This window comes from Galeopterus variegatus, unplaced genomic scaffold (assembly GCF_000696425.1).
Source record: "Galeopterus variegatus unplaced genomic scaffold, G_variegatus-3.0.2 Scaffold3814, whole genome shotgun sequence".
NCBI lineage: Eukaryota > Metazoa > Chordata > Mammalia > Dermoptera > Cynocephalidae > Galeopterus > Galeopterus variegatus.
Genome location: NW_007729925.1, coordinates 124,949 through 137,353, shown reverse-complemented (window position 1 = coordinate 137,353; position 12,405 = coordinate 124,949). Strand labels below are relative to the sequence as shown.

Here is a 12,405-nt window from a genome sequence, read left to right as displayed (position 1 = left end):
ATACATTGTGTTAGGTATTATGTACATAAGTAATCTAGAGATAATATGGGAAGATTTGCATCAGTTGTATGTAAACACTGTGCCATTTTATACCAGGGAAGTGAGCATTCTCAATTTTGGTATCTGCAGTAGGAACTGGAACTAAGCCCCCGTGGATCCCGAGGGGCGTGGGTTCTGATCTGTGGATTCAATCAACTGTGGATTGAAAATATTCAGAAAAAAAATTGCGTCTGTGCGGAACATGTACAGACTTTTTTCATTATCATTATTTGCTAAATAATGCAGTATAACAACTATTTGCATAGCATATACATTGTGTTAGGTATTATGTACATAAGTAATCTAGAGATAATATGGGAAGATTTGCATTAGTTATATGTAAACACTGTGCCATTTTATACCAGGGAAGTGAGCATTCTCAATTTTGGTATCTGCAGTAGGAACTGGAACTAAGCCCCCATGGATACCGAGGGGCAGTTGTATTTCTTGTTTGTATTATACCACAATTTGTTTATCCATTTGCTTATAGACATTTGGTTTTTTCTGCTTTTTGGCTATTATGAATAAAGCTGCATGAAAATGTCTTTGTATGGACATATATTTTCATTTCTTTGGAGCAAGTACCTAACTGTGGGATTACTGGGTTTTATAATTGTATGTTTAGTTGAGAAGTTGCCGAACTGTAAGTGGTTATACCATTTTGCATTCCCATTAACAATGCTTGGAAGTTCCATTTGCTCTGCATAGTCACCAACACTAGATTTTATCAGACTCTTTAATTTAGGTCATTTCTAATAATGAGTGAGCAGTGATATCTCATTGTAGTTTTAATTGCATTTTTCTGAAGACTAAAGATGTCGAGCATTTTTATGTAATTACCGGACAATCATATACCCTAAAAAAGAGTATAAAAATTGGAGTGTTTGTCCACATCTTTTGCCCATGTTTGTATTGAAATGCTTGTCATCTTATTGAATTATGAGTTCTTAATCCCAGATACAAGTCCTTTGTTAAATATACATTCTGAGAATTATTTCTCATGGCCTTTTCATTTTCTTAACGTTATTTTTAGTATATTTGCATTTGCTGCTGTAATTAATTTTTTTTCCCCCTTTTTTTTGTCTTTTTTCGTGTCCGGCAACGGATCGCAACCCTCAGTGTCGCGCCCGTACCGGACCGGGACCGGCAATGGGATCACAACCCTCGGTGCTGCGCCCGCACCTCGCTCAGCCAGTGAGCGGGAACCGGTCTGTATGTGGGATCCGAACCCTCGGCGGGAGCGCCGCCGCACTCCCAGGTGGCACACTGTAGCAGTGCGCCAACGGGCCGGCCCTTAATTTTTGATATTATTGAGCTTAAATCTCCCATCCTGTTTATTACTTGTTCCATTTGTTCTTTATTCCTTTTTTCTTTGGGAAGTATTTATCAGTTTTCTCTCTCCACAATTGGTTTATTAGCCATACCTTTTTGTTTTGTTTTGTGTCCTGTTGTGATGGTTTCCTCCAGTGTTTCCCTTCCTTGTAGGTTTGGAAACTAAAACTAGGAAACATGAGAAATATTTTCAAATATACAGAAATATATATTCAAAAATGATAAAATAGTATCCCAGTGTTCACATATCCACTATCCAGATTTAACAAAGTTAAGATTTTGCCATATTTGTTTTAGTTTATTTTGGGGTAGAATTAAGTGCAGTGTTTATTGCAGATATGGTTGATGTTCTCTTGAACCCCTCTCTAATCCCATTCCCCTTTTTCCGTTCCTCCCCAGAGATAATTGCACTTATGAAGTTTGTGTATATCCTTCCTGCCCATGGTTTCATATTTACATGTCTGTAAACATTATAGAGTATTATTTAGTGTGCTTTTTTTATTGTTTTAATCTTTTCAAACAGTTTTTATTGTGATAAATAATCTATAACATAATATTTATTATGTGTAGGTGAACAATTCAGTGGCCATTATATGCAATGTTGTGTATCCATCACCACTATCTATACCTCAAATTTTTTCATCATCCCCAACATAAGCTTTCTACCCATTAAGCAGTAACTTCCCCCTTTCCCCTCTCCTCATCTTCTAGTAACCTCTTTTCTGTTTTCTGTCCCTATGAATTTGCNCCTTTCCCCTCTCCTCATCTTCTAGTAACCTCTTTTCTGTTTTCTGTCCCTATGAATTTGCCTATCTTAGGTCTTCATCTAAGTGGAATCATACAATATTTGTCCTTCTGTGTCTGGTGTATTTCACTAAATATAACATTTTTAAGGTCCATCATTTTGTAGCATATATCAAAATTTCATTCTTTTTTATGGCTGAGTAGTATTCCATTGTGTGAGTGTAATGTATTTTGCTTATCCATTCATCTGTTGATGGACACCTGTATTGTTTCCTCTTTTTGACTATTGTGAATAATGCTGCTATGAACATTGGTGAACAAATATCTGTNGTTTCCTCTTTTTGACTATTGTGAATAATGCTGCTATGAACATTGGTGAACAAATATCTGTCTGAGTTCATGCTTTCAGTTCTTTTGGATATATGTCTGAGAGTGAAATTGCTGGGTCATATGGTAATTCTATGTTTAACTTTTTAAAGAACTGCCAAACCTGTTTTGTTTAGAGTGTTTTTAAACTTTATATGTGCCATCATTTTGTACATATACTGACTCACTTTTTTACTGAGCAGTTTTTTGTTTTTTTCAGATTTACCAGTGTTGATACAGGTGGCTATAGTTCATTTGTTTTAATTGTTGTATAGTATTTTATTGTATACATATTGTAANATATTTGTCCTTCTGTGTCTGGTGTATTTCACTAAATATACCATTTTTAAGGTCCATCATTTTGTAGCATATATCAAAATTTCATTCTTTTTTATGGCTGAGTAGTATTCCATTGTGTGAGTGTAATGTATTTTGCTTATCCATTCATCTGTTGATGGACACCTGTATTGTTTCCTCTTTTTGACTATTGTGAATAATGCTGCTATGAACATTGGTGAACAAATATCTGTTTGAGTTCATGCTTTCAGTTCTTTTGGATATATGCCTGAGAGTGAGATTGCTGGGTCATATGGTAATTCTATGTTTAACTTTTTAAAGAACTGCCAAACCTGTTTTGTTTAGTGTGTTTTTAAACTTTATATGTGCCATCATTTTGTACATATACTGACTCACTTTTTTACTAAGCAGTTTTTTGTTTTTTGTTTATGTTTTTTTCAGATTTACCAGTGTTGATAAAGGTGGCTATAGTTCATTTGTTTTAATTGTTGTATAGTATTTTATTGTATACATATTGTAATTTATTCATATATCCCCCTGTTGATGGGCACTTAGGTTGTGCTCTTCCACCCCAGTTGACAAACAGGCCTGTAATGAACATTATAAATATCTTCTTGTGCATATGTATAAGGCATTAGGTTATATACCTAGGAGTAGAATTGAATCATAAAATATGTCCCTTCAACTTTATTAATTGTTGCAAAACGTTCTCTCACCAGCAGACTATGGGAGTTTCCATTTCCCTTATTTTTCCTGATGCTTGTTGTTGTCCCATGGGTGTGAAAATATCTTGTTGTTTTATCTTATATTTCCTTGGTGGCTGGTGCGGTTTATCATCTTTGTTTATTGACCATTCAAATTTAATATGTGTAAATTTCCTGTTTATAGCCTCTGCCAGTTTTTGTTTGGGATCATTCTGTCTTTTGAATTCAATTTTAGCAATTCTCCATATTCTCTGAGTACCAATCCTTTGTTTTATTCTAAGTGTCTCTTCATCTGTATCTTTATCATACAACACTGTGCAGTCCAATACTGTGGTTACACTGTTGTAGGCCACAGTATTGGACTGCATAGTTTATATTAAATATAAGTTTAAGTTAATCAAAATTAAATAAAATTGTAAATTCAGTTCCTCAGTAGCCACATGTGGCTACTGGCTACAGGATTGGACAGAGCTGATATAGGACATTTCCATCATCACAATGTTTTTTTGCACAGTCCTGATATAAAATGTTTTAAATCTTAACAGTCAGGTTTATCATAATTTTTCATAATGTACTATGATTTTTGTGTCTATTATAAGAAATCCGTCAAAACCCTAATGTCCTAATGGTATTTTCCTATGTTTTCTTTTAAACATTTTGCTTTTAATGTTAGATCTTAGAATCCGTCTAGAACTTATTTTTATGACTGATGTTGATGTGAGATCAAGATCTGACTTTTTTCCTATATGGATTTTTATTTCAGCATCATTATTTTGATAGTTTATCCATTCTCTGCAGAAATGTAATGCCTCCTTTGTCATTTGCCAAGTTTTAGTGTATGTGTGGTTCTTTCCTAGTGAGGTGTTTTTGGGTATTTTTCCTGATATTTTTCTTCTCCTTCTCTCTTCCTCCCCTTGGTATAAACAGGCTTATGTCAATACCAGGTTGTTTTAATTACTATGGCTTTATAATTATTCTTGGTATCTGCTTGAAAAAGTTCCTATCCTTATTTTCCTTCTTCAGAATTTACCTAAATATTTTTTCTTAACTCTCTTTTCTTTTGTTTTGAATTTGGGATCAAGTTTTGTCAAAACTAAATAAAACTAAACAAAACGAAACAAAAATGGTTGGGATTTTGTTTGTATTGCATGGAATTCACAGATTAATTTGGTGAGAATTGGTGGTTTTATGCTATTGATTGAGTCTGACAATCTTTTTATTCAGTTCTTTTATGTCTCTCAGTAACAATAATTTTTTCTTTGAAGGTGAAGCACATTTCTGTTAGGATTTTTATTATGTGGTTATGTTAAAATTTTTATTTGGGATTTTATTTAGGATTTTACTTATAAAGTGAGACAGCTGTATACTTTTCTTGAGTTGCCTTAGTGGTGTTTTGGTATCAAGGTTATGCTAGCCCCATTATGTGAGTTGGGTAGCTTACTTTCCATCTTCTTTCTGTTTTCCAAAACAGTTGATATTTGGGAGTTTTAGAAAAATCTAAATATGTTTTTCAGCTTGCAAGCAGTACTTTGAAAAGTATCCGGGAGACCATGAACTCCTTTGGGAAGTGGAAGGTGTTGGACACTGGTACCAGCGAATACCAGTCACCAGAGCATTACAGAGAGAAACACTTAAAATTCCTGGTAAGAATGTGTTCAGTTTGAACACAAGTCCAGTTTAAAAAGCAGTACCTAATAATGGTTGTGTCTTACAGTCCAGAGCAGTGTTGTGATGTGATCTTTTTAATAACAGACCCTCTTGTCTGAAGTTTGCATTTTTATTATATATTAACTTTTGAGTCACTAATTATAAGGGGATCTAGAATTAGCCCAGCTGAATGTAATATCCCAGTAGGAATTGGTGGGTAAGAAATAAACACAGATTACTGAAAGAGCATAGAATAAGCATCAGGGGATCAAAAGTAGCCCCTAATCTCATGCATCTCTATTCAACATCACTAAATACTAAAGATGACTGTTTAATACTCTTTAAAATGGCAAGCTTTCATTGTAAAATATTGAAGGGAATATCTTACAACTAGATTTTCAGTACCCTTCAGTCCAGGCTGCCCTTCAGAGCTTTTATGAAAATGTTCCAGTTAAGAGCAAATACTGATTGGGTTACAATTTTTAAAATTCTACACACAGCATTTTCTCAAAATGAAGCTAAAAGACCGATGTCTGGAGAATATGGTCCTGCATCTGTTCCAGAATATGAAGCAGGAAGTGAGGACAATCAATCTAGTGAGATGCAGCTAACTGTAGGTACACTGTATGTTTATTGTAGGAAATAATACTTTTTCTGTGTTTTTAAAAAGTAGATTCAGTTTATATTTATGTTTTAAATGTTCATTCAACAAACTTATATTGTGTTACTTTTCTTGGCATCTTCTGTTAATTGATTACTAAGGACTTAATTTTCTTTGAGAAATAATTTTAATGATGTTAATAGTATTTATTATAAGCTAATTAGAGATAATTTAGAATATACATAAAATAATATAGAAAATAAAAATCTGTAATCTTACTACTAAGATATAGCCACTGTTAAATATTTTGTGTATGTATATAATATATATAACATATTATAATTATAATAATTAGAACATTAATAATTATAATTATAGTATATTATAATATATATTATAAACCATGTATCTGTACACATTTATTTTTTTATTCTCTTATGCTGCCTCTAACTGCTTTTTTCCATTGATGAAATATTGTAAGCGTTTTACATGGCATTACTATTTTAAGACATGATTGTTAAATAGCAGCACACTATTCTTTTATCTATTCTATTATATGTAAATACCATCATTTATTTCCTTAAGTTTTTTATATTTTTAAGTGGACCAGGAACAAACATGAGCCTTTGGGCATATGTAATTATTTCCCCCACTATTCTTTTATCTATTCTATTATATGTAAATACCATCATTTATTTCCTTAAGTTTTTTATATTTTTAAGTGGACCAGGAACAAACATGAGCCTTTGGGCATATGTAATTATTTCCCCGCACATATGAATTTCTAGTAGTGGTTGTAGTAGTAGGTCAAAGATTATGAAGTTATTGTGGAAAGCTTGAGGCTATATATGCTAGGTCTTTATAGAATATAATGTATTCTGCAAATATTAAGTATCCCAAAAGTGCAAGGACAGATCTCATTACTGAACTCCATGGGATTTAACAGGTCTTTTTCTAGAAAGGTCCTTTTTGTGGTATTTGAAATTACTTAAAATACAGGTTCTTTGAGGAGATTCTAGAAGTCTATTTTTATGCAAAGTTTTGTGATATTTATTAAAGTCATACTTTTGCACATGAATATCTGAGTATATTTTTAGTGAACATTGAATATATCTATGTAAATGCATATGTGTTTCAGTGACAAGTGGTTTGAAAAATTATTTATGCTTCTAATTTCCTGTCTTAATTAGCATGAGAGCTGAATAGATTTGAATGGAAAAGTTTTAAATGTTTTTAAGGATAACATAAATAACTATATATAAAGAGTTAGATTTTTTTTTTTTTCCTTTTTGTCTTTTTTCGTGACCGGCAACGGATCGCAACCCTCAGTGTCATGCCCGAACCCGACCGGGACCGGCCACAGGATCGCAACCCTCGGTGTTGCTCCCGCCCCTCACTCAGCCAGTGAGCGGCCGGTCTGTATGTGGGATCCGAACCCTCGGTGGGAGCGCCACCGCTCTTCCCAAGCGGCGCACTATAGCAGTGTGCCACTGGGCCGGCCCAAGAGTTAGATTTTTTGTTTTTATTTTTTCTATACCTGGATCTTCCAACTTCAGAATAAGCCCCTGTTTGATTATACTGCAGTTTAAATTCCTCAGATATACACAGATTTATTTGGCCAGATATCATGAAATCAAGGAAAGTAGAAAATCTTCTCTTTCATAAATGTAATGAGGGCAATGATTCACTTTAATATGAAGCCAGATAATTTTAAATGCATCATTTGAGTGAGAGTATATCATAGTGGCACCATGTCATGAGGTTGGTAGCATAAATTGGAGAATTGATATGATTCATATTACTTTAATATTTTAATTAGTTCAGAGAAAATGTTTACCTCTCATATTAAACTATTTGTCTCTTTTCATCAGTAACCACACAGGGATGTAGTTTTGTTTGTTATTTCTACTACACGATTTATTCTTTAAGTGATGTTGGTCTTTTTATTTGCTTTTTTCTATTTTTGTATGTAAAAAATTACATACATTTTTCTTATACTTTTTGTAACTTTTATTTATTCACCTTTATCTATATATTTTTCTAGTTGAACTGCAGGCTTCTTGAAGACCAGATTTTTATCTCATTGTCACATTTACTCCCTTGTTTGTGTTCTGTAAACAGACCCTCTTAAAGTCTATGTGCCTACCATGTTGTAGGATTTCAGTGTGTGATGGACGGATGAATGGATGGTGGTTTATGTAATGAAGTGAGTACTGTGGCAAACACTGAATACACAAAGATGTGGTTTTTTTCTTCGCATGGGAGAACTAGATGGCCCACTGTTGGGAACAGATAGCCAATATACTACAGAATAATAATTACCTTAATTATAGCACGTGATTGGAGGTACTTTGCAAAGGGTGACTTTTAAAGGTTGGTAGAAGTTCTGACAAGGTTGTTAGGGCATTCTGGAAGGTAGCATGTAAAAATCACACAAAGGTATGAGAGGAAATGTCATGTTTGACATGGGAGAGGTATTTGGTATGGAAGAGGTTGAGAATTTGTATTCTAGGCAGTGATAAACCGCTAAAGGTTTTCTTTTTCTTTTCTTTTTTTTTTTTTTGTCCTTTTTGAGACTGGCTGCACTGCGCTCAGCCAGTGAGCGCTGTGAGCGCACAGGTCATCCTTATATAGGATCCGAACCTGCAGCGGGAGCGCTGCTGCGCTCCCAGCGCCACACTCTCCCGAGTGCGCCACGGGCTCGGCCCTTTTCTTTTTCTTTTAAGCAAAGGAGTGGCACAATTTGAGATTTGGAAGCATCAGTTTGTCATCAGGGTGAAAGGGATTAGGCAGGATATGATTAGAATGAGAGCTACCAGCGAGGAGGCTGGAATAGCTGAGGCGAAAGATAGTAAAGGCCTGAACGAAAGCAATGGTAGTACAAAGGACAGGGCAGTTTTGAGAGATTCTTCAGTTTAAATTGATGGGCTTTGCGATTGATAGAATGAGGGATAGGAAGAAATCATTACTGGCGCACAGGTTTCTGGCTAGAACCACTGGCTGAATTGTTGCCATTATCCCAGACAGGGAATACTATTGTGGAAAGATAAGGTTCATTTCGGGATAAGGTGCATGTGAATTTGGATGGAACCTCCACTGTGAGATATTTCGTTGGAAATAGAGCTTTGGAAGTCAAGAAGGAAGCTGGGGAGCCTAAGTTGTATATTTGGAATTATCAGAAAATAGATGGTGAAGTAAAGACAGTAGGTAAAAAAATTGAAGACAGAGTATATAGACTGAGAAGAAAAGGTGGCTGAGGACAGAATACAAGGAAATTCCAGTGTATACCACTGTAACATATTAGATGGCTTGCCTGAGTTCTTAGGATCATAATAAACTGAGGCTGTAACATAACCTTTTTATTTTTTGAGTTAATTTTCTTAACCAAAAGTTCTATTTGAAAAATATTTTAAAAGCTTCTCTCTGTGTGTGTATTTTTCTCCGAAGCTATGAATGAAATAAATTTATAGGGGGAAAAAATGGTCTAAAATTTTGGGTTTTAATCTATCCCTATTTTAGATTGATTCTCTAAAAGATGCCTTTGCAAGCACTTCTGAAGGTAAGAAATTCAACTGATCTATCAGTAAGTATTTGAGACACTTAGGATTATATGTGTGTGTGTATGTGTGCGCACCCTAGAAAAAGTGAAGACTTACCCAGCTCTAAGACCAAAATCTGGGTTCCAATATCACCCCTGCGACTCACTTTGCTGTGTGAACACTGAGTACGCTATTGTAACTCTCTTTTCCTTATTTCCTTATCTGTAAATTAGGGACGGTAATGTCTACATTGTTCATTTCCCAAGATTACTGGGAGAGAATATAAGTGAAAATGCAAAAACACTTTACAAAGCTCAAGATAACATGGAAATGTGAGGAATGAGTATTGACAGAGTTATTTTATAATTTAGAAAAAGACACTGACATTGTTTTTAGCCTGACGTAAATGAGGGCAGGGCAAACCTGTATAATGGTGGGGACATAGGTAAAGTAGCATAGTTCCTATATTTCCATGTATTTTAACAGGTAATCTTTTGGATACATAGTCAATTAAGTGCACTTTTGCTGCTTTTCCTCAGGTCATGATAAAACACCTGTTTCCACTCGAACTCGGAGTAGTCAGCTGAAGCGGCCAAAGATTGGAAAACGGTTTCAGGATTCTGAATTTAGTAGTTCTCAAGGTGAAGATGAAAAGACTCCCCAGACTTCACCTACAGCTTCAATAAACAAGTGAAGAATTGTTTATTTTATTCTTATTATTTTGTTTATTCTTATTTTCATATTACTAGTATTTAGTCTTTAAGTTAGAGCCTATTATCACATTGTGTTTGTAGCAAATGACCTTGGTGTAGGAGTTAGTATATGAATTTTTGTATAAGATTATTGATTATGCTTACTAGATAGGTGTTATAGGGAGAAGTTGCTAGTAAGAGAGTGGAATAAACTCACTATTTAATCTGTTATGTGTGGAAGTCCAGGAGATAGTCCAGTGATTATATTATCCCAAATGAGTCCTTATCACCAACTTAGAGTTTGATGGCATAGGGTTTAGTAATGCTGAGGTTAGTCTATTTTAAAAAATCTCCAGTGTTTCTTTTTTAACTGATTCATTGTCCTGGACTATTGGATATAATTTATAAATTACTGATAACCATAAATAGTACAGTCAGGTCCTAGCCAGAGAAATTAGGCAAGAGAAAGAAATAAAGGGCATCTGAATTGGGAAAGATGAAGTCAAATTGTCCCTGTTTGGAGATGAAATTATATTGTTTATAGAAAACCCTAAAAGCACAACCAAAAACCCAGTAGGTACATGAAAAAAAAGTTCAACATCGCTAATCATCAGGGCAATGCAAATCAAAATCACAGATATCTCACTCTAGTTAGAATGGCTATTATCAAAAAAGACAGAAAATAACAAATGTTAGTGAGGATGTAGAGAAAGGGGAACTCTTACACACAGTTGGTGGGAGTGTGAATCAGTACAGCAATTTATGGAACAGTGTGGAGGGTCTTCAAAAAATTAAAAACAGAACTACCATATGATCCAGCATCTCACTACTGGGTGTATATCCAAAGGAAAGGAAACCAGAATATCAAAGAGGTATTTGCACTCCCGTGTTTATTGCAGCACTATTCACAATAGCCAAGGAATGGAGGGCTGGCCAATTAGCTCAGTTGGTTAGAGCATGGTGTTGATAACACCAAGGTCAAGGGTTTGGATCCCTGTAGTGGCCAGCCAGCAAAAAGAAACCAATGTGAGTGTTTATCAACAGATGACCAGATAAAGAAAATGTGGTATGTATTCACAGTGGAATACTATTAAGTGAAATATGCCAGGAACAGAAAGAGAAATACTGCATTATTCTCACTCATATGAAGAAGTTGATTGCATAGGAATAGAGAGTAGGATGGTGGTTACCTGAGGCTGGGAAGGGGGGAGGAGGGATAATGAGAGGTTGGTTAATGGATCCAAAATTACAGTTAGATAGAAGGAATAAGGTCTTGTGTTCTGTAAGACTGTAGGTTGACTATAATTAAGTGATTTATTGTATACTTTTCGTTAGCTAGAAGAGAGGATATTGAATGTTCCCAGCACAAAGAAGTTATAGATGTTTGAGGTGAAAAAAACTGCAAACTAGAGTGTAGTGACAGAAAGCAAACCAGTGGTTTCAAGGGAAGGAGCAGGAAGGGAGGGAGGGATGACAAAGCGACACCGTGTGAGGAAGATGAAGAAACTGGGGAGTGTTGATGTCCATCACCTTGACTGTGGTGGTGGTTTCATGTGTGTGTACAGATGTCAAAACTTATCAAATTGTACACTTTATGTAATTTGCTGTATGTCAATTATACCTTAATAAAGCTGTTCAGAAAAAAAAAAATAGTACAGTCTTACTAGCCAGCTGAATCAACAGAACACTTGGGTCCAAAGTTTATCCTCTGTCTTCCTCTCAAATTATTTTACTCAGGCAGAGAATTGTGTAGCTATGCTAATTTCATTATGTAAATAATTTTAAATTTGGGTAATTAAGTATGTAAATGTTATGTTTTGGTGAAAAAGTCATAATGTTAAAGGCAAATATAAGTAAATACTTAAATCTAGTAATTTGTGAAAAGAATAATAAGAGTTTTGATAGCTAGGGTTTTTTCACTGAGTAGTATTTTGACGCAGTACCCTTTTTATCAGGGAATGTAACAATGTATTTTAAATTGAACATTCCAGAATTATTGTGGGATTTTGTTTCTTTTCCATAAACAGAATAGTAACAGTAAGACTAGATGCTTGAATGCTTCCTCTGACATATGAAGAACAAAACTTTACTTTTGCCCTTGAACAAAATTGACTGCCTAATGGTAAAGACGTGAACACAGTTAAGAGCTCTGCAAGGTGGATTGTGATAGTTTATTAATAGAAGAACAGAATGCTGTGGATGTAGATGGGGGAGTGACTGATTGTAATTGAGAGAATGAAGAGATTTGGCATTTGGGCCAGGGCTTCAAAGATAAGTAGAAACTCAGCAAGCAGAGTTGGGAGAGAAGACTTTCTAGTCTAAGGGTCTTCCGTGGTCTGTACGCCATATTTGGCCTGCCATCTGTTTATGTAAATAAAATATTATTGTAAGACATCCATGCTAATGAGCTAATGGGTTTATGTATTTTTTATTATGGTAGCTCT

At 34.8% G+C, this 12,405-nt stretch overlaps 1 protein-coding gene across 1 annotated transcript in view; it reads left to right on the top strand.

The window, feature by feature from the left end:
- The window catches only part of FAM169A (family with sequence similarity 169, member A), a 68,525-nt gene that overhangs the window by 48,693 nt on the left and 7,427 nt on the right, over nucleotides 1-12,405 (top strand). The window contains exons 7-10 of the mRNA XM_008586055.1: nucleotides 4,997-5,125; nucleotides 5,630-5,742; nucleotides 9,250-9,289; nucleotides 9,809-9,959. Coding sequence (XP_008584277.1) covers nucleotides 4,997-5,125; nucleotides 5,630-5,742; nucleotides 9,250-9,289; nucleotides 9,809-9,959 — 433 coding nt within the window. The remainder of the gene's footprint in view (nucleotides 1-4,996; nucleotides 5,126-5,629; nucleotides 5,743-9,249; nucleotides 9,290-9,808; nucleotides 9,960-12,405) is intronic.